This window comes from Leptodactylus fuscus, chromosome 6, assembly GCF_031893055.1.
Source record: "Leptodactylus fuscus isolate aLepFus1 chromosome 6, aLepFus1.hap2, whole genome shotgun sequence".
Taxonomy (NCBI): Eukaryota; Metazoa; Chordata; class Amphibia; order Anura; family Leptodactylidae; genus Leptodactylus; species Leptodactylus fuscus.
The window spans coordinates 130,019,790-130,045,983 of record NC_134270.1 but is presented as its reverse complement, the minus strand read 5'-3'; the positions used below and the strand labels follow the sequence as shown (position 1 = coordinate 130,045,983).

Genomic DNA, 26,194 nt, shown 5'->3' with positions numbered 1-26,194 from the left:
TCCAAACCCTCCAGATGATTTAGGTCGGGTTAGATTTTTGAAAGCAACTCGTTTTTTTTACCCTGTCTTATAAAGAATGATAAGATGTGAGGTTGGTAACTATATTTGTGGGAAGAGCTAAAGGAATTGTGTGGATTTGTATAGTATTTTAGATAAGATCTTCATCTTATAGATAACTCATTCTCCCATACCATTTGCATTTCTGATATGAGGGGTTTCCAATTCAAAGCTATCATATCATTGATAGGGAATACCAGATTCATTCTTAGGTAAAGTATAGATTGGTTCTGCTGCTACAAACTACACTTGTACTTAGTTACTATGTTCTTGTGAAATTTTCCATTTATAATGAAAATTGACCTTTATGTATTTATGCCATGAAGCAACGCTACTTACCAATGTCCCAAGTGACAGGGTCATTGCTCTCCATTTCTTTGCGTCCAATCACGTACCAAACACAGGCCATCCAGTGAGCCAAGAGGGCAAACATGGACATCAGAAGGGTTAGCACCATTGCACTGTACTGAGAATATCGATCCAGCTTCTGCAGCAACCTCAGGAGTCTTAGCAACCGAATGGTCTTCAGCAGATGAACCAGAGACGTCTTCCATTTTTAAGAAAGAAGAGAAAGCTGTCAGACACGGGTCTATCAATATCCTAGCGCTCCCTGTCTCTTTTCATCTAGTTATATATGAGTACAATTACAGTCTTACTCCTGTGACCTTCAGAGAATAATTGTTCCTGGAATAAAGGAGCATCTCGGCTACTTCTGAAGCATTTGTTATAATCTTGAAACGCGTACATTGAATACACTAAACAAACAATGAGGTGACATTTGTTTCTTACCACTGTGACATTGAATGCATAGAGAAGATCAAAGGGCAAAGCAGCGATGAGATCCACAAAGAACCATGTTGCGAGGTAGTGGATACAGATTGAACGGGGGTTGTACACCACTTGTCCAGAGTGACTCACGTAAGTTGTCCGGAAATTTAAAATAATATCTGTAAAAGGAGAATTCTGCATAAATTAATGATGGAACGCTTCTTTTTTGATTGATAACTTAATGTGCATACATTTTAACATGGAGTATTGCCTGAAAAATCATCCCGCACCCCAAGCTGCACCTAAGTTATTTTATCCAATAACTTTTTTAGGCTAAAAACCCATGTTGCGGAAACAGCTTTTTTTTGTTGCAGAATTTGTTGTGTTTTTTTGAGTCAAGAAACTCAACAAAAGGAATGGGAAATACATAAAAAGTTCTTATGTTTCTCCTTTCTGCTCAATCCACTCCTGGCTTTGACTCAAAAAAAACACAACAAATTCTGCAACAAAAAAAAGGTGTTTCCGCAACGTGAGGCCTTAGCCTTAAGTAGATTGGGTTTCTGTTTTTTGGGTTCCCAAGCAGACCCGAAAAACAGAAACCCAAGAGCAGATGTGAACCTGGAGTAAATTTGTCATTTCTAAATCATAGACAGATTTAGAAAATCCACCCAGTGTCAAAGTGGATTGAGCAGAATTGAAAAGTATAAGAGCATCCTTTATATTTTCAATTCCTTTTGTAGCCACCCCTGGGTTTGGCTCAAATTCAGCAAGTCTGCAACAAAAAAAAGCAGCTATTCTGCAAAATGGGGCTTCAGAATTAGGCCTCGTTCACCTCTATGTTCAATATTCCATTCAGGAGGTCCGCATGGGGACCACCGAATGGAATATCTAACGCATTGACAAGGAGTGAGCTTATGAAAGCACAAGTACTTCATGAACTACTTTCCTCTCTGCATGACTCGTGCGGACACTGCGCAGAAAGTAAACGGGTCCCTTTATAGTCTACGGTATGTGCTTTCACTGCTCACGGCTTGCCAATGCGTTCGGTATTCTGTTTGGGGGTCCCCATGTGGACTTCCCGAATGGAATACTGACTGTAGATGTGAACCGAGCCTTAGGTGCACTTGTCGTATTGCATGAATTAAATAATATTACTGACAGTGTACGAAATTAAAAATCCCTTTTGTAAGTATTACATTCGTTCATGTCGCTACACAAGCATAGTTCTTCTCTCAATGTCCTTATAATTGGAAGGAATTTCTGTGTTAATTAACTTGTGACTGAGATTCGTTAGATCTTGATTAGATTTGTTTCTACATTCAGCCTCATCTGTGTAATTCATCACTACATTAACCTAATGAGGGTGTATCTCCTCAAAGCCTGTCCTTGAAAGTGTATACGTAGTACAAAATGGCAAGATCCTTCTGTGCACCTGGCTAAAGAATTGGGAACCTTTTACATGTGCCAACCAAGCAGGGCAGGAATAATTGTTGCTCATCATTGCCAGATCAATTGCTGGATTTACGTACAGTTGTATTTGTAGGCAGCCCTGTTTATACTGTCATGGTCTGAGGTTGCTAGGTGGGGTGGCATAGACACATAAGTCCAGATTTTTAGTCCAAAAAGGTAGAGTTATATTTTTACTCCACAAGAAACAGTGCAGCAACCAAAAAGAAAGAAAAAACAATACAAAATAAATACCTGCCTGGCTAGGCTCTGACTACACACATAAATAGGTTACCTCACCTATAATAGCAGATTTAATAGCAAAATTGAATGGTACAAGACACAGCTCCCACAGTGTGACCTTCCAGTTGGCCCTGCAGCCCAGCTCTGTCCAAAGTCTTGCTGCTGGAGCGGACCTTTTAAACCTCACTGATGAGCACAATCCACAGCAGCTGACACGCTGCAGAAACATCCACAATGTGTGGACTGGAGGGGTGTGGAATGACAGGTCCCACTGCCAATCCTACCTGCCATTCCTAAAAAATCCAGCCCAATACTGAGCTTGTAATAAAATGCTCAGCAGACAAAAGCTGTCTGCTGAGAACAAGTCATTCCTGGACTTTCTCTCTTTCCCCCTCCATTATTTTGCCGGCCATCGGCTTACAATACATATATAGCAGATAATACACATATAATACAGATTATACACATATAATAGATAGTACACATGTAATACAGATTATACACATATAACAGATGAAAGTCATTCAATGCTAATGAAGTAATGGATAGAGGAAATGACGGACACTTTGTGAGTGCATTAGTAGTACAAACACATGCCCGCAATGCAAAAATCGCCCACAGGTCTGTTAGTCTAGCCCATACACAACAGGCAGACAGCAGAGAAAATCCAACACAACAGATTTTCTATAGTTGATGGTTGACTGTATGGGATAAACTGTCGTAGGTTTATGTATGACTGACCAACAGCCGACAGTTTAGAATCTGCCACTTCGGCAGTCTAATATCTAATGTGTATAGCTAGCTTGAGGCTAGGGCCCCACATGGCGTCCAGCAGCAAAAAAGTGCTGCAGGAAAAACCACGGGAGCAATGCATTGCGTTTCTTCCCACAGCGCTTTAGACAGAAAGTTTATAGAGTTTTTCTCCACAGACTTTCTGTTACAATTATACCTATGGGGAAACTGCCAGCGTTTCTATAGGTACAGTTGACATGCTGCGATTTCCAAAACTGGAAATCGCAGCATAGAAATCGCAGTGTGTCCACACCGTGGTTTTTACGTCAAATTGGGCATGGGATTTGCTAGAATGCCATCCACTTTACCCTTACTGTAAAACGCCGCAATTTTTACCACTGCGTTTCCGCCATGGGCAAATCGTGGCATTTCAATCCCATGGGGCCCCAGCCTTAGACAGTGTAAATTTAGACTAGACTAGACAATTTTACACTGTGTCAGATTTTCCAAAAGTGTCTAATTCAAATTTATAATCTGGCATATTTTAGATTGTCTAGTCTAACATTGGCGCATTATCCAGAATTTTCCAAGCGCACAGTTTTGCATATTAAGCTCCATCCCCTTTTCAACAAGCCCCACCCACATGTCAGGCAATGCACATTTAATTTTCTTTCTTCCCTTATTAAATATATAAGGAAAAAAAGATTACACAACTAAAATTAACATGCTGAGTTTTCTGCAATTTTTTTTAACGCAGAGTTTTTTTCCTCAGCAGCCCAAAACTCTGCATTTCTATATGGAGGGGCCTTAGCCTTAGAACACATACTTTTTTTTTATTAATATCTGGGAAAATATTGTTTTGTTTTAGTGCATGTGTGTGCTAATTCTTTTTTTTTTTTTTTTTTACACATTGTGCCCTATAAGTGGTGTACAATGAAAGCACATGGACCCCATAGACTATAATGGGGTCCGCGTACTTGCCACGAGTTCTATGCACGATTCATGGAGAGGAAAGTAGATTTTGAAGTACTTTTCTCTCCACATGTTACCTGCAGAGATCTCGTGGCAAGCACATGGACCCCCTTATAGTCTATGGGCTCCATCTGCTTTCACTGCACACTGCTTGCAAATGCGTTCGGTAGTCCATTCGGGGGGGATCCCCATGCGGACTCCCCCAAACGGATTACCAATGCAGATGTGAACAAGGCCTTGCCTGTTTACATGTGGCAAACCTCTAACAATTCTTAGTAGGTGCTGCTCTAATGATTCTGATACAGGTGGAGTTTTTTCTGTAGCCCCACAATTTCCAAGTAAATAGTGCAGTTCGTTTTGGTGCCTGAAATGATAATTAGGCTATCAAGTTGGTGGTCTCAGACAGGAGCAGACAATGGGGCATAATTCAGAGCTCTCTGATCTGCCCTTGATTGGACTGAGGTCAGAATCACACCCCCTTGCTTACCCCTTCCTAAGACCACCCTCTTGACACTAGATGGCGAATTAGTATATCAGGCTGCAAAAAAAAAAAAACCCTGCACTTATTGATTTGGGAACTGTGGAGGGTAGGCAAAAAATTCCAACTGCACTGAGCAGTGTCTATTATAACGATAGAACTAAAGTTGTTGGGAGTGGTGAAAGGTTCTCCTTAAAGGCCAATGCAAACTAATGTGGATCGCCATGTTTATCATTGTTCATAGATTGTAAGCCCTCGCGGGCAGGGCCCTCTGCCCCACTGTGCTAGGTATATTTTGTGTATTGTATGTAACCCCCAAATGTAAAGCACCATGGAATTAATGGTGCTATATAAATAAACAATAATAATAATAATAATCATTGATGGGCACTCATTTTTTAGACTGAGTAGGCCTGTGCCAGTTATCATCCAACAAATGAGCGTTATTTGACATCCACATGACATGGGCTTTTCTTAGGAATGATAGGTTATTCATCTCCCAGAAGACTCTTTACTAGCCATTCATATACACTATGGTAGAGACTACTGGATTAGTGTAGAAGCTTACATCGACTTTTCAAATGCAAAGTACTTAAAGGAGAACTCCCAGCTGAGTAATTTGTGCCCAGCAATCACATGCTATAATTGACACATCATCTTATATGTGGACAGGAAGTCAATTTATATACGGTAGTCATTTCTATGAGAGCCTATTCATTCCTATGTGAGTTTCATAGGAATAATTTGAGAAACTGACTTCCTGTCTACACATGACAATGTGGCAGATAAATCATTCCTTCAACACCAGAAAACTGGTGTAGTGGGATGATATTGAGTTGCACATTTGGTGCAAGATCCTCCTTTCACCAAACATGTTCCTCAAAGATCGATTATGACCTTATGGGTGCACGATGTAAAATAAATAAATAGAAAAGTAAAAAATAAAAATGAAAATAACATAAAAAAAAATAAAAATAAAAAAAATTATTTCATTCCAACAAATATAGGCATATGTGCTATGGTAAATGTCCCTGTCATAATTAAATGGGCGCAGACATTACCACAATGCATTATCAGTCCCTCCTGACCTTCTTTGTTGGGTATTGTAGCAGTTGTATACCTACAAATATATATTCAATTTCTGCACGGGTATACCTGACAGGATGTCTTGTGTGGTCTCATACGCTTACCTAAAATAAATAACATTTCCACAGCAATGTCACTGACTATAGTGCTTCGGGCGGCAGAGACACTGTCATCGTGGCCTGTGAAGCAGACATTGTAAGGGACGGTGACAGCCACGTAAAAGGTGGCTAAAAGGATAAGCCAGTCCCAGAGGGCTTTGAAGATGCTGTAATGAAGAAGGATGAAGCGAGGTTTCTGGACAGATGCTACTTTGTATTCGGGGAGGGAAGGCTTGTTATCTAAAAGGTTCTGGAAACAGAAGAAAGAGAGAAAATGAGGAACTGCTTTGTAGTTATTATTCAGGCTACGACAAGGTTTACATCATTGTGTGGCTAAAATGGAAGTCTTCTCAAGTCATTGTAGTATCAGTCGAACAACAACATTATGTGGGGAGTTGTAGTTATAGTAGTTACATGTACAAAAAAATGGGTGACCTGGGACCTGGAAACTGTGGTGGGTTATATTCACAAAAAATGGGTGACCTGGGACCTAGAAACTGTGGTGGGTTATATTCACAAAAAAATGGGTGACCTGGGACCTGGAAACTGTGGTGGAATTCCATGTCCCATATTATTACATATGGTTAAGGTGAATTGCATAGAGCCATAACATAACACCTACAAAAGTGATTGAGGCCTTACTGTACCTCCATATGCCTCAAAGTTCATACAGTGGTCAGTGTGCTATGGAAGTTTTCTTATCTAGAACCATTGCTTTTAAGGCAGAATATCTCTTTAATATGCTGCCATATGGCAGCACGTAAAGTGCCCACTGCTCCACACCGCAAAGCTACTGAGACTCCATGTGCATTGTCCATACACACAGAATTTTGAAGAACATATGTACCCAATAGAAATTAATAGATGTTTTTTTAACGGATGTAAAGCAGATTGATGTCTGAGGCCCGGTTCACATCAGTGTTCGGGTTTCTGTTCGGGGAGTCCACTTGGGGACTTCCCGAATGGAAACCTATATGTATTCAAAAGCAGTTACTAGGGAAAACATGCGGCCCCTATACACAACAATGGGGTCCGTGTGGCTTCCGCTCGGTGTCCACATGAAACATGTAGAGAGAAAAGTACTGCAAGCAGCATGGAGCGCTGATATGAACCGGGCCTGAGTTGCAACCATTCAAAAATATTGATCAGTGGGTTTGGTCAAAAAAGAACGAGTAATGAAATTCTTCTGTTTTTATTTTTTTTTAACAGTCTTTTAAAAATGAATGCAAAACAGATGATAGTCGGCAACTAGAAAACAAAAGCGAAACAACCATTAAAAAAAGAGATCAATTTGCCGTTTTTTATGTGAATATGCCATCATGTGAATATAGCTTTACTGGATTAATCAGATCGCAATCACACAAGGGGTAAATAATAAGTTAGCTCTGCTACATATGTATATACAGTGTATATATATATATATATATATATATATATATATATACTGAATAGACAGGCAGTCTAACAAATTTAAGATCCATCAGGATGATAAAAGGAGCAGTTTATTGGACGGTTGGCGTGATGTTGTGTCTTGTCGCATCCAGCGGATGCAGGTCAGTGCGTGTCACTGACTATCTCCATTCTGTCACCATTAGGAGTTCTATAGCTTCCAATTCACCATTTCGCTGTCACATTGTCAGCATGGTGTGATCTGAATACCTCCTGAGACCAATGAAATTGCGCCTTTGATCCTGCGCATTGAGTAACATAATCCTGCTTATCTGTTACACTTTCTGTTCTAATCTGATTAGGCCAGGTCTGACTTTTCACTTTTTTTTTTTGCAGTAGATACATCTGACTGTTACAAAAGCCCCGAATTCTGGTATAGAACAGCCTTATCAAAGCAGACTGGTGGGACCAGATTAGAGAACAGAGGTTAATGGAGAGACTGATAGGATCTGACGAAGGTTATTTAGCAAAGCAACATCTGTTAGCTAAAAAGTCTATATCTATCCGGCACAGTGTGCCAGCTTCACTGCTTTACTCTAGATGGCATTCATGGGGCATCTGAGGATTAACAAGTAGATCCATATGTATTCAACAAAAGGAAGTCAAATTGCAAACTCACATTGACTGTAATTACATAAAATATTATGTAAAAGTAATCAATTGTGCTGGTTTGTAATTAAAATGGGAAAGTCATGGGAACATGACGGTTTCTTCTCATCTTCTCTACAGTAAAACATTACCTTGAATTGCACAGCAACAGCCCATGTGAGACAATGGCAGGTCTCCATCGTACAACGTGATCATCCATTGCTTCCTTCTAGGCCTCTCTAGTTTAAGGGAGTCCATCAGGTACAAAATGACTCCCCTACCAATAATACTGATAATACTGTAGTGTAGGGCCTTTAATAGGAACAGAGATATTACCAAATCAGCCCACAAGTGCACCAGGGGTGGGGCGTGATTTACTAAAGTTGCCTATAGACAGTCACAGATGTTCCGTCTCGCCTCGGCAGCATCACTTTAGCTATTATTGACATTTTTAGACATGTCCACATCACGGCTGTCTGTAGCCAAATGTGATAAATCAGGCTCCACCTCCAGTGCACTTACGGGCTTATTTGCATATGAATACAAAGGTGATTATCTTTGCTTTGCTTCATTTGTATGTTTCTGTTCCTAATAATAGGTTCCTACACTGCACGATTATTACTTTGGGGGACATTATAGACCTGACATATGCTGCAATCCTTTTTCTCTTAAAGTGAAGAAATGGATTCTCCAAAGAGCTGCGGCTATCAACTCTATGGCAGGAAGTTACATGTGGTTGCTGTTATCCCTTCCGGAACCCTCTGTTGTTAACCATTATTACACAGCAACCATTTAAAAGAAATGTAATACATGGTGGTCTTGTGCCCACTGACTGCCCTTTGTATCTCAAGGAAGGGGTTCTTTAGCAGATGGACCTCCTCTACGATATACTGGTACATATATCTGAATAGGGCACATGGATGGATTTGTCCTGACCCTCAAAATGATGGCACAAGCAATAGTATCCCCTGTATGCAGTCTTTGCTGGGGCAAACCCTGTAACTTCTATAAAGATAAAATATAAGATCCAAAAATGGAAACAAAACCCAAACGAGGAGAGACTGCACCAAAACTACAAACTGAGAGTTGGGCCAATACTGGCAAGACACAATACCAAAATGACTGGATAAATCCTCAACAGGCTAAGGCCACACTATGGAAAAGCAGCTAAAAAAACAGCTGGCATATTTCACAGGTTTTTTTGGCTTTTTTTTTTTTTTTTTTTTTAAAAACACATTGTTGAAAACACAGCATTTCTACAACATAGGGATGAGATTACAAAAACTCTCATTCACTTTGTTATTACTATACAACACTGTGGTTTTTTTCTGCCTTGTTTCTGCAGTGTATGGTCTTTGCCTGCATTAAAAATGCCATGTGTGAAAATGACCAAAAAAAATGTACATGTTCCACCAAGGAACAAAGGACCATTGGGTTTAGTCAACTTTTCTTTTGTGAGTGTCGAGACCCTAAGAGCTTTAGGCCTGCGTCACACTAGTGAATGCAGATGGCGAAATATGTGGATCATAGGTTGGCCGTTTTTCTTGGACTGAACATTGAGCAAGGACCTGGACTCCAAGCATCATAGTCATCTACTGTCCCGTATTATAATTATGTTTTTAGCACCGGCCTTAAGATTTACTTCTCATTATCCCTAATTGGTTGTCAAACTTGTGAATCTAGTTACACTAACCTTTGCCCTGTGTACGATATTTGCACTTACATTGTTTAGTTTTATATCATTTTTGTTTCGTCCAGAGACTTGACCTGTTAAATGGCAAAGCATGGTCCGACTCTGCCTTCTGGCTGAGCTGAAATGTGAAGCACCAGGGCGACGGTTCTTCTGTTTGTCTGTCAAAAAAGGTACAAAATTGCATTCAGTATATACAAGAAAGGCAAAGAGGCTGCTGTCTAGAAATGACCTTCTTAGCCATTGTACTCACCATCCTTCTTCTCACCATGTGGGGCTCTCATCCTGTGCTCTGTGACATCCTTAAATGAAAAAAGAAACAGGACCACCTCACCTTTTTCATTTTTGATGGGCACAATGTCCAAGAGACACCAGAAGAGATCACCTGTTTATAAAGAAGATACTGGAGAGGTCAAAAACTCTGATGGACATGAACAAAACCTCTCTAGATAGTAGATAGAAGTAGATATAATGAAGCGGGGAGACTATGAGCTCACCATCTTTTTTGTAGAAGCACACCTCAGCCTGGTACTCCTGCTTCTCATCCAGAGCACTTCCAATACCCTGAAGGACGGTGTCACTGGTCTCCACCCCATATAGGAATCGGCAACTACAGTTCTTTTGCATGACCTCTGTGCGAGCAAAACCAGTGAGATCACAGAAGCCATCGGAGCAGTAGACAATAGGGAAACCATGCTGGACTTGGGCATTTGCCAGTAGAAAGTTGCTGTCTGTAAAAGGAAGTAAGTGATAAATTAGGAAATTTATCTTCTATTTAAGGGAATTTTACATCCATGCTATAAACTCTTATGTGATTAATGGAAGCGCGAAAACCAAACACAGGTCTATTGCCAACAGTAGGTTTGATAATGCTCTTTTCACCTTGGAGCTGGTTATGGTCCTCAGATAATGCTATATCATACATGGTCTATGGTTTTGGAATTAAGATATTTCCCTAGGGAGATGCCCACATTTTTGTGGCTACTCAGTTTGCTTAGATCAATACTTTTTTCTATGTACACTATAATAAATGGACTAGTAATTATATTTAAGGCCCCCACACATAAGAGCAAAGTCAGCCGAGCCTGCCAATTTCAGTGGGACTGTCTGATTATCTTATATATTTTGGGGGCGTGCTGACAACAGATGTAGTTTAAGGAAAGATTGCCTGGGGGAGCATGGTCTGGCTCCACTGCTCAGTTGTCATCTTTTAAGGAAGTCCTTGCCAGCTGACTTCCCCTTTCCTTTTTGGTGAGGCCACAGATTGGCCTCAGCCACCACGTGACCACAGCGTCCACATGTGGCAAGGACTTCCACCAAAAGAAAACAACAGAGCTGCAAGACCAGAGCACACTGAGAGACATCGGAGCACAGAGAAGAGATGAGTATGTTTTTTAATATTCTTTTCACTTCTACCAGCTTAATTTAAAAGAAAATAGCCTTGAAATCCCTTTTAAGGCCGGGGCCCCACAGGGGATTTGGCCGTGGTGGAAATGCCACAGGAAAAATCGCGGCATTGTACAGTACTTGTAATCCCATGCCCACTTTTCGGAAAAAAATTGCAGCGTGGACATGCTGCGATTTCCAAAACCGTTGCAGTTTTGAAAATTGCAGCATGTCAATCATATCTACAGAAACACCGGCGGCTTTCCCATAGATATAATTGTAACAGAAAGTCCGCGGAGGAAAACTCTGTGAACTTTCTTTTCAAAGTGCAGCGGGAAGAACCACAATGCGTTCACGCCGCGGTTGTTCCCACAGCGCGTTAGCGCGGCAGTTCCGGCCCTTGGGGCCTTAGCCTAAGGCTAAGGCCCCACGTTGCAGAAATGCAGCTTTTTTGTTGCAGATTTTGTTGTGGGTTTTTTTTTTAACCAAAGCCAAAAGTGGTTACCAAAGGAATGGGGGATATGTAGGAAGTTCTTATATTTCTACCTTTTGCTTAATCCACTCCTGGCTTTGGCTCAAAAAAACCACAACAAAATCTGCAAGAAAAAAAGCTGTGTTTCGGCAATGTAGGCCTTAGCCTAAGATGGAGTCAGCCAACAGCTACTAAAGAGTTACATCTAGCTTTACGAAAATATACTTGTCCATAATACATTTTGGTACTGCTCGGTGCGAGGGCATTGAACACTTACTGCCTGGGTCACATCAGATTCCAGCTGGTGGTCACAGAAGCTGGACTCACCATGAATGGTTTATCATCAAACACGGATTATATTCCTTTACGGTAGAATTATGGTCAGGAGACATGATTGACTATAGCAAAAGACTACAAAGGCATTAAATAAAAATAAGTCTATTAGGTTCTCCAGAGAACCCCAAGACAAGCGAGACACTCTCAGTACGACCCAATAGCTGAGTTGCAAGAAGAGCAATGTGGCGTTGGAAAAGTGTTCATTCAACAAGGTATAGTTATGCAGGTATGTAGAGTGTTATATATGATGGGGTACGATCATAGTGCACAACAGTGATGAGTAGGACATTAACCCTGTCTGTTCTGATTTGGCCCAAAAATTACCTAACCATTGCACCATACTGGAAATTGTCAGGTGTGCATGGGAGGCTAACACTGCCCACGCTGTGCCAGCTACTTGTATAAATTAAAGGAAGAAGTTTTCTGATTCAGCCGCATCCCCTCTTAACCTCACAAGCTTTCATGATTAAAGTTACCATAACAACATTTTTACTGTGATGCTATTTGATGCATTTTTAGAAACATGGCGATAGGCGTCGGATGAACCAGAGGCTAATTTAACCTCTTGAGATATCTAAAGACAGGATCGATCACAATAGATATTAACCCTTATGTAGTAGTCATATGTTTAACATGAGGGTTGTTACATAATATTAATAATATTACTGTAATCTTATATCAATTGTAACTGAACCAACTATATGATAAAAGTGGACTGATCCTATTCTTTCTACACTAGTGGAAATGCATATGCTTAGAACAGAACATATTAAGAAAATAGGGATGGGGTCTGAGTTTGTAATAGTTTTTGTCTTGCCCTTGCTATTACTGAGCAATAAGTGCAGTTAGTTTTGGTGCCTCATAGGCCACTGTCAGGTGGGCGGTGTCAGGCAGGAGCAGGCAAGGGGTGCCACTATGAGTTCTGCCACTGTCCACCTCTGATTGGAGTTCTGACTCACACCCCCTTGCCTGATCCTGCTTGACACCTCCCACTTGACTGTACAGAAGCTAAGTAGCATTTCAGGCACCAAAACTAACTGGAGGCGAGAAATATGGAGATCTTGGAGAACCAGGAATTTATGATGATTATAGCATTTTATTTTATTTTTGCTTAGCTGTTTTCAGCCTGCATGATGTATATTTAACGTGCAGATTTCCCTGTGACTTTTTTCAGATATGCTGTAGATATATTTTACAGCGTCTCCATGTAGAACATTGTAGTCGCTTCTTTTTCTTTCTTTCTTGCCCCTACAATCTTCATCTCTGATGCTTTCATTATAGTGGAGTTTGGCCCTCTAACCTGCTGGGCCCTATAGTAGTTTCTATGCTTGTTATGATGTAAGGCAGGAGGTATACTATTCCTTCTTGTAGAGACGGCCTTTGTCAGCCACCTTTGAAGGTATACAGGGCTTTACAGGTCATTCATGTTATGAAATCTATGGAATCTAAGTAAATTTTCCTTGATAAAAAAAAAGGAAACTATGCCTCATGTGCCAGCTATTGGAAGGTAGCTCCCTATAAGTCAGGGTCTGACCTGGTTGGTACTGGCAGGCTAGGTGAGAGGCCATTGTCATGTGTCAGGAGGGGTACTAGGCCTCCATCAGGAGATTGCCTTTGCAGAGGCCACCTTCACCTTCACCTACACAACCAGTACCATGCTCTGCACTGACAAGAAGCTACAGCACTGAAACGTCTGTCTGCAAGTGGATGTCTTTCCTTTCGGAAAAGATTTTCTAGTGTGTCTTTTATTTCAAGACACATCACAAGAACTCTTGAAAGTCACTGACTACTAGAGAGCTACCTTCCAATAAAGGTACTAGATGCTACATGAACGTTTCTCCTTTTTATATAAAAGAATATGTATTTGTTGCCATGTTAGTTACATTCATGTATCCCACAATGACTTTTCCAGAGCTGAGTGTAAGGCCGGGGGGAAAAATTGTGGCATTGTACAGTAGAGGCAAAGTGGATGTGATTAATGCGAATTCCATACCCACTTTGCAAAGTGAGGACATGCTGCGATTTCCAAAACCGGTGCGGTTTTGGAAATCACAGCATGTCGGTTATATCTACGGAAATGCCTACAGCATTCCCATAGATATAATGGTAAGAAAAAGTCTGCGGAGGAAAACTCTGTGAACTTTCTCTTCAAAGTGCTGCAGGAAGAACCGCAATGCCTTCCTGCCACGGTTGTTCCCGCAGCACCTAAACGTGGCATTGTTTCCGGCCCATGGGGCCTTAGCCTTAGAAGGATTTTCCAGGGTTTTATTATTGATGACCTATCCTTGACATAGGTCATCAGTGGAAGGTCAATACCCGGGACCCCCAATCAGCTTTTTGAAGCAAAAGCAGCCCTCCTGAAGCATCACTTCCACTTCACAGGCCATGTGACATCACTTTCATTAGTGACATAGCCTGTGAACAGCTCAGCTCCATTCAAGTGTATGGGGCTGTGCTGCAGAAACAGGCACAGGCGCTATACAATGCACAGCACTGGTGTTGGACTCCCAATCTTGGATTGATGACGTATAATAGCGTTAGGTGATCAATCTGTAAGCTTGGAAAATCCCTTTAACTAAGCAGCCCACTTGGAAATAGCAGTGAAGCTTCTAAACCTTCATTTGTGTCCCACAGGTCACATTGTTGGCCAAAAGTATTGGCACCCCTGCAATTCTGTTAGATAATACTCATTTTCTTCCAAGTGCAAACTCTTTGGTATTAATATCTTCATTTATTTTGCTTGCAATGAAAAAACACAAAAGAGAATGAAAAAAAGTCAAATCAGTGATCATTTTCCACAAAATTGCAGAAATGGGCCGGACAAAAGTATTGGCACCCTCAGCCTAAGGGTCCATTCACACGGAGTAATGTGCCGCGTGACCTGGCACTTATACGGCGTGTGAGATTTTGAGCGCTGTAAAAGCTCCCATTGATTTCAATGGGAGCCTGGATCGTATACGCGGCGTTATTTTGCGACCGCGATTCTGCGCCCGCAAAATCACAGCCGCAAAATAACGCGGCGTATACGATCCAGGCTCCCATTGAAATCAGTGGGAGCTTTTACGGCGCTCAAAATCTCACACGCCGTATACGTGCCAGGTCACGCGGCACATTACTCCGTGTGAATGGACCCTAATACTTGGTACAACCTTTAGACAAAATAACTGCGAACAACCACTTCCGGTAACCAGCAATGAGTTTCTTACAAGGCTCTGCTGGAATTTTAGACCATTCTTCTTTGGCAAACTGCTCCAGGTCCCTGAGATGTGAAGGGGGCCTTCTCCAAACTGCCATCAAGAGATCTCTCCCCCACAGGTGTTCTATGGGATTCAGGTCTGGACTCATTGCTGCCACTTTACAAGTCTCCAGTGCTTTCTCTCACCACCATTATCTAGTGCTGACCTGAAGTGTGTTTTGGGTCATTGTCCTGCTGGAAGACCCATGACCTCTGATGGAGACCCAGCTTTGTCACACTGGGCCCTACATTATGCTGCACAATGTGCTGGTAGTCTTCAGACTTCATAATGCCATGCACACGGTCAAGCAGTCCAGTGCTAGAGGCAGCAAAGCAACCCCAAAACATCAGGGAACCTCCGCCATGTTTGACTGTAGGGACTGTGTTCTTTTCTTTGAAGGTCTCTTTTTTTTCCCCTGTAAACACTATGTTGATGCCTTTTCCCAAAAAGCTCTACTTTTGTCTCATCTGACCAGAGATTATTCTTCCAAAACATTTTTGGCTTTCTCAGGTAAGTTTGGGCAAACTCCAGCCTGGCTTTTTTATGTCTCTGGGTAAGAAGTGGGGTCTTCCTGGGTCTCCTACCATACAGTCCCTTTTCATTCAGACGCTGATGGATAGTACGGGCTGACACTGTTGTACCCTCAGACTGCAGGGCAGCTTGAACTTGTTTGGATGTTACTCAAGGTGCTTTATCCACCATTCGCACAATCTTGTGTTGAAATCTCTCCTCAATTTTTCTTTTCCGTCCACATCTAGGGAGGTTAGCCACAGTGCCATGGGCTTTAAACTTCTTGATGACACTGCGTACAGTAGACACAGGAACATTCAGGTCTTTGGAGATGGACTTGTAGCCTTGAGATTGCTCATGCTTCCTCACAATTTTGCTTCTCAAGTCCTCAGACAGTTCTTTGGTCTTCTTTCTTTTCTCCATGCTCAATGTGGTACACACAAGAATACAAGACAGAGGTTGAGTCAACTTTAATCCATTTCAACTGGCTGCAAGTGTGATTTAGTTATTGCCACCACCTGTTAGGTGCCTCATGTAAGTAACAGGTGCTATTAATTACACAAATTAGAGAAGCATCACATGATTTTTCAAACAGTGCCAATACTTTTGTCCACCCCCTTTTTTATGTTTGGTGTGGAATTGTATCCAATTTGGCTTTTTGACAATTCTTTTTGTGGTTTTCCATTGAAGACAAATTAAATGAAGATAATAATACCAAAGAATTTGTGATTGCAATCATTTTCTGGAAGAAAATGAGTATTATCTTACAGAATTGCAGGGGTGCCAATACTTTTTGCCAACACTGTATAATATACTATTCATTTTATCAGTTTTTTGCTAAATTAAGATCATAAGGTAACACATAGATAAAAGTGTGAACATATTTCTGAATCCAGTACTGCAGCCTTCACACTTATCTAGTGGTAGTGAGATATATTATTAGATATGTAGTAATAGCTTACAGAATAGCCATCATTTCTTTAAAAGGTGCAAACTGTCTGGAGCCAAGTCTAAAACTGAAGATTTGTCATCTTTATACAGTTAACACCAACTCTAAGCCAATTACAACCATTGTACATTTCTAATCCTATATCTGTTATAATAACATCAAACATCTGATATTCCAGAATCCTCCGGATACAAAAAAAAAACAAACTATGTGGTTCAGATATTACAGACTATGGAGCATCTTAGTAATAAGAAGTCCAATAACTTCGAATATTCCTTATCAGAAAATCCAGATTTCTCCGACTGTTTCCAATATACAAATAAATCTGACAAACATGTGGCTACCCAAAACGTGGAAATTTAAAGGGTAACTAAACTTTCAGACAACTTTTTCGGGAAGCATTTGTGTCATTAATAAATTTAGTAATATACTTTTGGGCTCCTTTCTGTGAAATCCTGCATTTTTTTCACTCTTTCTCTTGCTTCTCATTGAGTATGGTGCAGGGGCTGTGTGAAGTGAAGAGAAAATGAGGGTGGGAGAAGGTCACTTCTAATGGCTATATCTTGGGAGATCAATCGTAGAAGCTTGCTTGTGGTGTCATATGAAAGAGGAGAGTCTCATCTGATCATTATACAATAGTACAGTTCTTCCTGTATAATTTCCAGAGATATCACTGGTTGAACACACAATTGGCATTGGGATATTTATATACAGCTATATATACCATATACATTGAGAAGTAGAGCACCGCTGGAGAAGATTGGAAAAAAATAGAGATATGCAGGATTTCACAGAAAGGAGACAACATTTGTTAATAAAGTATATTACAAAATTTATTAATGATACAAATACTGCTGGAAAATCAAAAGTTGTCCAAAAGTTTAGTTACACTTAAACAGATGAGAGTTGGTCAGTGCTATTGAATTGATGAAAACAGGAAAGTAGGTACACTTTGTGTATGTTAGTAGTAGGACGGCATGATGACAATACACAAATTGCCCAGAGATCTGTCATTTTAGACCATACACAGACTATTACAGCCGACAGATGGAAGAAAAATCCAACACAACCTACTTTGGTTGTCTTAAACGTTATTTGATGGTTGGCAGTATGGCGAATGTTTGTAGGTTTATGTAGAAACGATTGTCAGCCATCTAAAATCTAATGTGTATGGGAAAATTTAGTGTTGTCAAAACTTTTAAATATATGGACAGAATCTAATGTAGTCCTAAGAGAAAAAGAGTATAGGCACTAACAGTGATGAAACAATAAGAAAGGGTAATCGAATGTGGATCAGTTTGAGAAGGGTTACTGAAGACATATTAGAGATGATGTAGAAGTATTCAGTACTTTCTGGCTACATACTGTACTAGCTATTCTCTATTCAACTAATAACCCCCACGGGGCCACTTCTCCAGCAATGGGACAAATGCTAGGCCAACAAAAAGAACCGTCTCAGCAAAAATCAATGTACTGCAAGATGGCAAATACTGCGACTAGTAAATGAGCCTTACAGTGCACAGTAAGCCTAGAGGACAATTCCAATTAGAATGTTCTATGGAATATTACATAGAAGAAGTGACACTTTGAATAGTTTTGTCACTACATCAAAATGTTAGTGCCATGTTGGTGGTACCTCATATATGGCATTTTCTGCCTGGAAGATTTTGTGTGGGTTTTATTCTTTTAAAATAAATGCGGTATATTATCAGAAAATTACTTATTGTTAAAATCACATTTTAAACATATTCTTTAAGAATTTTTAATGATGTTGATTTTCATTTTCCATGGTATTATATCTATTTAATAAAAGTCCTAAAAACCTTGCAATTCCAACTGGAGCAGGTGAACCATCGAAGTCAGCAATTTGCTGAATATAGGTGGATTATCATTGCCAACAACACACAGACGAAGTTGCGGGCAGAGGCTAGTATATACAGTATATGTATATATATCAGAAAGTCCAGATTAAAGTGGCAGTATCACTTAAATTCAACTGCTAATACACGCTCTGCGGTTATATGCGGCATATGGATGCGGTCATGAATGTCTTCCAGGGTGGTGCTCTTCATCCCAGATGAAAACAAATGAAATATGCAAAAGAGAAAAAGAAGAATGGAGGGCACTCACCCACTTGAAGAGTTTTCTTAAAAACTTTATCCTTTATTAGACAATGAAGAGAAAACAAATCGGGAGGGAGGAATGACATGCAAGGCGTGGGCAACAGCCGTTTCGCACCGGCACAGGCGCTTACACAATTAGAAGGTCAATAACAAAAATCGACTGCTGCTCTGGTGGCCATGTAGGACCATATTAACCACAGGGCAAACAGTGCACCTGCATGGGGCACCATGGTAGGAGGGTCCCTTCAGCTATAGCAGATCTAGTGGGACAGTCCTGCATCTTTGGTGCTGTCCTGCTGTTCTGGGCATTGGATCCTGATTTTAATTCTATATACATCCTCAGAATGCAGGTATTGTATACAGTGGTAGAGCACAAATCCATCAGCCCTACATCTCAATGAGTGACATGCTGGATGCAGCACTATTGATGGAGCTTATAGACAGCTCCTTACGAATGGGGTCAGGGGTCAGCAACCTTCGGCACTCCAGATGTTGTGAAACTACAACTCCCAACATACTCCATTCACTTCCATAGCAGTTCCAAGAACAACAGTATGCAAGCTGGGATTTGTAGTTTTACAACAGCTGGAGTACCGAAGGTTGCCTACCCCTGGGCTAGGTGATTATTGCTTTTTTTTCATCTGTAAGCTGTTAAGCAGTCACTGCGGGACCATTATGTTATGTAATTGCCATCGTGGGAACCTTAGATTAACTTTTTCTGGACCACTCGTTTACTTTATATGTCCATTCTTAATCCTGGAAGGATGAACCTGTATGTGAACCTGTACGAGTTAAACAGCTGCACAAAAATGTGTATCTGCGGAAGCAGGGCCCTGACTGTTACAACAGCCGACCTCCTATAGGGATGAAAGGAATGGCTTATTACTATCCCTGCCTTCCTGATCGCTGTGTACACAGCTAGGGGAGCAGCCATGATGCAGCTCCCGTTCTGGCCCAACATGATCCACCAGGGGCCAGGTACTGTATGAGCTGCTTGGTCCTATAGGATGTAATGTATCATTTACAGTCCTATGAAAAAGTTTGGGCACCCCTATTAATCTTAATCATTTTTAGTTCTAAATATTTTGGTGTTTGCAACAGGCATTTCAGTTTGATATATCTAATAACTGATGGACACAGTAATATTTCAGGATTGAAATGAGGTTTATTGTACTAACAGAAAATGCGCAATATGCATTAAACCAAAATTTGACCGGTGCAAAAATATGGGCACCTCAACAGAAAAGTGACATTAATATTTAGTACATCCTCCTTTTGCAGAGATAACAGCCTCTAGTCGCTTCCTGTAGCTTTTAATCAGTTCCTGGATCCTGGATGAAGGTATTTTGGACCATTTCTTTCTACAAAACAATTCAAGTTCAGTTAAGTTAGATGGTCGCCGAACATGGACAGCCCGCTCTCAAATGATCTGAAAACAAAGATTGTTCAACATAGTTGTTCAGGGGAAGGATACAAAACGTTGTCTCAGAGATTTAACCTGTCAGTTTCCACTGTGAGGAACATAGTAAGGAAATGGAAGACCACAGGGACAGTTCTTGTTAAGCCCAGAAGTGGCAGGCCAAGAAAAATATCAGAAAGGCAGAGAAGAAGAATGGTGAGAACAGTCAAGGACAATCCACAGACCACCTCCAAAGAGCTGCAGCATCATCTTGCTGCAGATGGCGTCACTGTGCATCAGTCAGCAATACAGCGCACTTTGCACAAATAGAAGCTGTATGGGAGAGTGATGAGAAAGAAGCCGTTTCTGCACGTACGCCACAAATAGAGTTGCCTGAGGTATGCAAAAGCACATTTGGAGAAGCCAACTTCATTTTGGAAACAAAGATTGAGTTGTTTGGTTATAAAAAAAGGCGTTATGCATGGCGTCCAAAAAGAAACAGCATTCCAAGAAAAACACTTGCTACTCACTGTAAAATTTGGTGGAGGTTCCATCATGCTTTGGGGCTGTGTGGCCAATGCCGGCATCGGGAATCTTGTTAAAGTTGAGGGTCGCATGGATTCCACTCAGTATCAGCAGATTCTTGAGAATAATGTTCAAGAATCAGTGACGAAGTTGAAGTTATGCCGGGGATGGATATTTCAGCAAGACAATGATCCAAAACACTGCTCCAAATCAACTCAGGCATTCATGCAGAGGAACAATTACAATGTTCTGGAATGGCCATCCCAGTCCCCAGACCTGAATATCATTGAACATCTGTGGGATGATTTGAAGCGGGCTGTCCATGCTCGGCGACCATCTAACTTAACTGAACTTGAATTGTTTGTCCAAAATACCTTTATCCAGGATCCAGGAACTGATTAAAAGCTACAGGAAGCGACTAGAGGCTGTTATCTTTGCAAAAGGAGGATCTACTAAATATTAATGTCACTTTTCTGTTGAGGTGCCCATACTTTTGCACTGGTCAAATTTTGGTTTAATGCATATTGCACATTTTCTGTTAGTACAATAAACCTCATTTCAATCCTGAAATATTACTGTGTCCATCAGTTATTAGATATATCAAACTGAAATGGCTGCTGCAAACACCAAAATATTTAGAACTAAAAATGATTAAGATTAATAGGGGTGCCCAAACTTTTTCATAGGACTGTAGAATGATAAAATAAATAAATGACCCCGTTCCGGACTGCCCATCAACTTTATACTTCTGGATGTACATACCTGTATGTCCTTGCAGTGCTACTCAGCTGAAAAATTGGGGGAGCTGGCTGTAACTACATACTGTAAGCCGATGGCTGGTCAGGTAATGGAGGGGGTGTACATCTCACCCAAACTACTCAGGTGGGTGAGATGAGAAAACTCCAGAAGGAATGTCTGTTCTCAGCAGACAACTTTCGTCTGCTGAGCATTTTGGTAAATGCTCAGTATTGGGCTGGATTTTTAGGAATGACAGGTAGAATTGGTAGTGGGACCTGTCATTCCACCCCCCTCCAGTCCACACTTTGGGGATATTCCGGCAACGACTAAGCTGCAGAGAGTCTCCTCGTCAAGGAAGCTTAAGAAGCCAGCTCCAGCAGCAACACTTTGGCAGAGTTTGGCTGGAGAGCCAACAGAGAGGTCATATTTTTGGAACTGTGTCCTGAATGATTCTACTGGTTTTTGATTTCTGTTATTCTAGGTGAGGTAACCTATTCTATGTTTAGTTAGAGCCTAGCCGGGCAGGGATTTATTTTCGTATTGTTTCCTTTTGTTGCTGAAATACTTTTTTGAGTGAAAATAAAACTCTACCTTTGTTTTGGACTAAAGGACCTGGACTTGTGTGTCTATGCCACCCCACCTAGCAACCCCAGACCCTGACAATACAAAAAGTCAAACATGGGAAAAAAGGGAGACGTTTCCCCTGTTTTTTAATTTACATTTTCCCTGATATTAAAAAAAAAAGAAGAAAAAATCATGCAAAAATATAATTAAAATAAAGCCCTGTGTGTGCGGAAAAAACGCAAAAATTATTTGAATAACCCGAATTAAAAAATTTTTATAGCCCTCAAAACCGCATGTATGAAAAAACCTAAAAAAGTGCCTGGTCATAGTTTTTCACACTAATGAACTGTCCACATTATAGGTCATCAGTATCTGATCGGAGGGATCTGACCGCTATTCACCGTATAGTGGTGGCACTATAGTGCTGCATCTCTATAGCTGTTACCATTTCTATATCTTTCAGTGCCCGGAAACATATTATTCATGTCCTATAAGTATGGAAAAAGGCTCTGGGGCCCTTTAAAAAACTTGAAATAACAGGGTACAATCATGTAGTTATAGAAATTTTCTGCAAAATGTGAAACTTTTCTAAACATTCTAATGCACTCACTTACATATCCGAATGTCAGACTCATTGGAGCGCACTGGGATGTCTCTGTTGTGCCTGTTTAATAAATCCCTTTCATCTGGCAGCGGTATGACAGGTCTTAGTGATAAACTGTAAGGTCATATTTAATACTGTACGATGAGAGCTCAATTGGCTGTAAGAAGCAGTAGGCGAACATATGGCGTCCCTGGAGGTTATACCCTGCCGGTGCCCAGTTATGCCATTAACCAGCCCTCTGCCAGATGCACTGCAATGTGTTTACAGATCATACTGGAGCTATTCCATCGTCTAGCAGGCCAAAAATGAATACGGAACGCGGATACTTACAATAAATAGTAAAATAAACTAAAGTAGTAAAGTGTCAATGACATATATTCTATGTATCTGTCCACCTAAAATTCAATGCAGCACCATATGAACCTCGTATATATGGAGGATCTACCTGTTGTATGGATTAGTGGGCAGAAATAATACATAGGTGGAGAAGTATTAGGTTAAGTTCACATGGAGATTTTTGGCCTGGAACAAAAAGCCGGGTAGCTGCGACTGAAAGCCAGTTCACTGCACCAGCATCCAGTCGCGCACTCCGCTCCAGATTAGGCCCAATGAATTGGCCTAGTCTGGAGGAGGGTGTGTCATCAGCACAAAACGCGAAGTGAAACGGCCTGAAGAATGAGCATCTCGCTTCTTCTAGAAAAAAGACCTAAGCGGCTCCCATTGATTTCAATGGGAGCCGTCTTTTTGGTCAGGATTTTGAGGCGGATAAGGCCTCAAAATCCTGACCAAAAATATCCGTGTGAACTTACCCTAACAGTGAAAACTGTGTGACTGGTCTTGGCATCCGTCTGGCCTAAATGACTAGATGGAATAATTTGTATATGGAATAGAAGGAGTTGCTGTATAATAGCACAGCACCTTTATTACATACAATCATGCCTTTAAACAATTTTAACAGCTCTACAACCTGGTAGGGGGTTAACAGCTAAAATCCATGCGCCAGGTTCCCTTTGACAACTTAGTTGATATGCCCCTTAAGGACTGAGTGACAGCCAATATAAGTAATATAACGGTTGCCCATAGCCTTTAAGGATCTGTCATGTAACATCTATTTCCAGTACTGTAATATAGCCTTCACAAACTCCATTTCCCATTACTAAGTATTGTTTTTGTTCTTGGATACATTAGTAAGAACTGAATAAATCTGACCCCTGCAGCTCTCATTTGGAAACAGCACAATTTGCCAGCACTAAGACCTTATTCACATGACAGGGCCATTTTTCACAGATCTAACATCCGTGAAAAACGGCCGTGACATCAATTCATTTCATATCCACTAAAAACAGATCCTTTCATTTCTATTGGGTCCGTGTGTCTGTCAAAACAGAAAAAGATAGAGCATGTCTGTCTTTTTTAACTGACTGTTTTTTATATACGTAAAAAAAACAAAAAAACAGACACATTAATAGTCTCATTCACACTCAATGACTTTACAATGGCGATTGCATAATCAATTTGCACTGCTGTGTGAATAAGGCCTAAGTTCTACCAATTTCCAATGTAAATGGTAGTGGTTATAGACAATTTTACCAAACTTCTCACCATGCCACATTTGCATTTTGCAAATGATTTTAGAAAGTCTGATATACTGACCGAATACTTATCCGATAGATCTGTGTATGCTTTGTGATGAAAGCAGAGGCTAAGACGCAAGTTTATGTGTTATCAGCCTCATATAATGGGGTGATCAGACTGTGACCATGTGCTGAAGTTCCGGCAGTGATTCTGCTGTGGAAACCAATCTAGAACGCTAGGGCTAGTTCACACGTAAATTACGTGTGGCTTAATTTGGTCCGGAAAAAAAACGCTTCCTAATTAGGAAGTGGTTTTTGGACCTTGACACATTTTTTGGAGCGTTTTCTGGAGCAGTTTTTGGTAAAAACTGCTTCAGAAAACGTCAAGCGGTTTTCCCCTCCCCTAAAGTGAATGGACCGTAAAAAAATTTGTTGTGTTTTTTGGTCACTTTTTTTCTTGCAAAAAACGCTCCAAAAACGTGATGCTTTTTTTGTAAAAAAAAAAAATGTGCCACGTTTTTTGCTTCCCATTCACTTCTATTGTTTTCCTCAGGTGGAATCCGCCTGAAGAAAGGTCATGTCACTTCTTTTTTCCACTAGCAGCAAAAAACTGCTAGCGGAAAAACGAATGCTAGCGGTCTCCATAGACCACCATTGTATAGAGGCGGATTTTGAGGCAAAATCCGCTGTCAAAATCCGCCTTATTGCCCCCGTGTGAACTAGTCCTTAGGGTCAGTTCACACACAGTGTTTTGGCAGTGGATTTTTATGCTAGTGGCGGAAAAAAAAAGAACCTAGATGACCCTTCTTGCCGCAGATTCCGTGACTGAATCAGCCACGGGGTCCGCAGTGCGAAGCTCCCTCCCGATTAGGCCCATTCATTTGGGTCTAATCTGGGTCTAATGCCGCGACGGGATGCCGGTGCTAGCCGCATGTAATGGTCACACACGGAATGCAAATTCCACCGTGTGAACATACCCTTACAAGCATCCGTGACTACCTTCCACTGACAGCAAAGGACTGCCTCAAAATCCTCTCCAGAAACCAAGTGTGAGGCTGGGGTCCCACTGGCCGGAAACACCACGATTTGGCCGCAGCGGAAACACCACAGTAAATCACTGCGTTTTACAGTATTTGCAAAGTGGATGGGATTCATGCGAATCCCAAGCCCACTTTGCCGAAAAAATTGCAGGGCGGACACGCTGTGATTTCCAAAACCGTTGCAGTTTTGAAAAATGCAGCATGTCAATTATATCTACGGAAAAACCAGCGGATTTCCTATAGATATAATTGTAACAGAAAGTCCACGGAGGAAAACTCAGTGAACTTTCTGTTGAAAGCGCTGCGGGAAAAACCGCAATGCATTCATGCCGCGATTCTTCCCGCAGTGCCCGCCCAGTGGGGCCTTAGCCTGATTATACGTTTAGACAAAAATGCACACAATTGTGTGTGTGCCACCAGGTCATAGCTAAACATGGATGTCATCCATGTGCCTACTGTCCTAGTCTCTGAGGTTAGTGAGCAAAACAGACAGGAGTTTTACCCTGGGCTCATGGTCCCATCACAAAAATACAGGCATGTATGGGGTGAAGAAATGAAAGGGTCAGTGCACTAGCCATGATATACATGGCTAGCACCCTGACAATGCGTAAGGGGGCATTCACACGGAGTAACGCCAGGCGTGTATCACAGCCGTACACGCCGGCGTTACGGCAGACTGCTGAACACTTCCCATTTACTTCAGTGGGAGTGCTCGTAACAGCGGCGTTTACGAGCGCTCCCATTGAAGTAAATGGGAAGTGTCCGGCAGCCTGCCGTAGCGCCGGCGTGTACGGCTGTAATACACGCCCGGCGTTACTCCGTGTGAATGCCCCCTAAGGTTATGTGCATGAGGCCTTATTGTGAGGGCAAGGACACCTCGTGACAACTGCATGAGGCCAAAATCCTGCCCAGCCACAGTATCCCATGACCACTCAATTTTGAGGGTATCTGTGTACCTATTCACCATTGTAGGTGGATGGAGTTTTTCATGTGTGTATTAGCAGCAAGGTATGTCCAATTGATAACATGCAACTATTCACACTTGTATGGATATATCTAATGCTGGGATATATATTAAATTGCTATCAGTGGATCCTGCCAATGAGTTAAAAGAAGATATACTGAAATCCT

At 41.2% G+C, this 26,194-nt stretch overlaps 1 protein-coding gene across 1 annotated transcript in view; it reads right to left on the bottom strand.

The window, feature by feature from the left end:
• KCNH4 (potassium voltage-gated channel subfamily H member 4) overlaps positions 1–26,194 on the bottom strand; it is a 134,568-nt gene that overhangs the window by 22,643 nt on the left and 85,731 nt on the right. Inside the window, exons 2-7 of the mRNA XM_075278256.1 lie at positions 10,105–10,338; positions 9,861–9,992; positions 9,641–9,768; positions 5,887–6,130; positions 847–1,004; positions 397–604 (exon numbers count right to left, since the gene is read on the bottom strand). Coding sequence (XP_075134357.1) covers positions 397–604; positions 847–1,004; positions 5,887–6,130; positions 9,641–9,768; positions 9,861–9,992; positions 10,105–10,338 — 1,104 coding nt within the window. The remainder of the gene's footprint in view (positions 1–396; positions 605–846; positions 1,005–5,886; positions 6,131–9,640; positions 9,769–9,860; positions 9,993–10,104; positions 10,339–26,194) is intronic.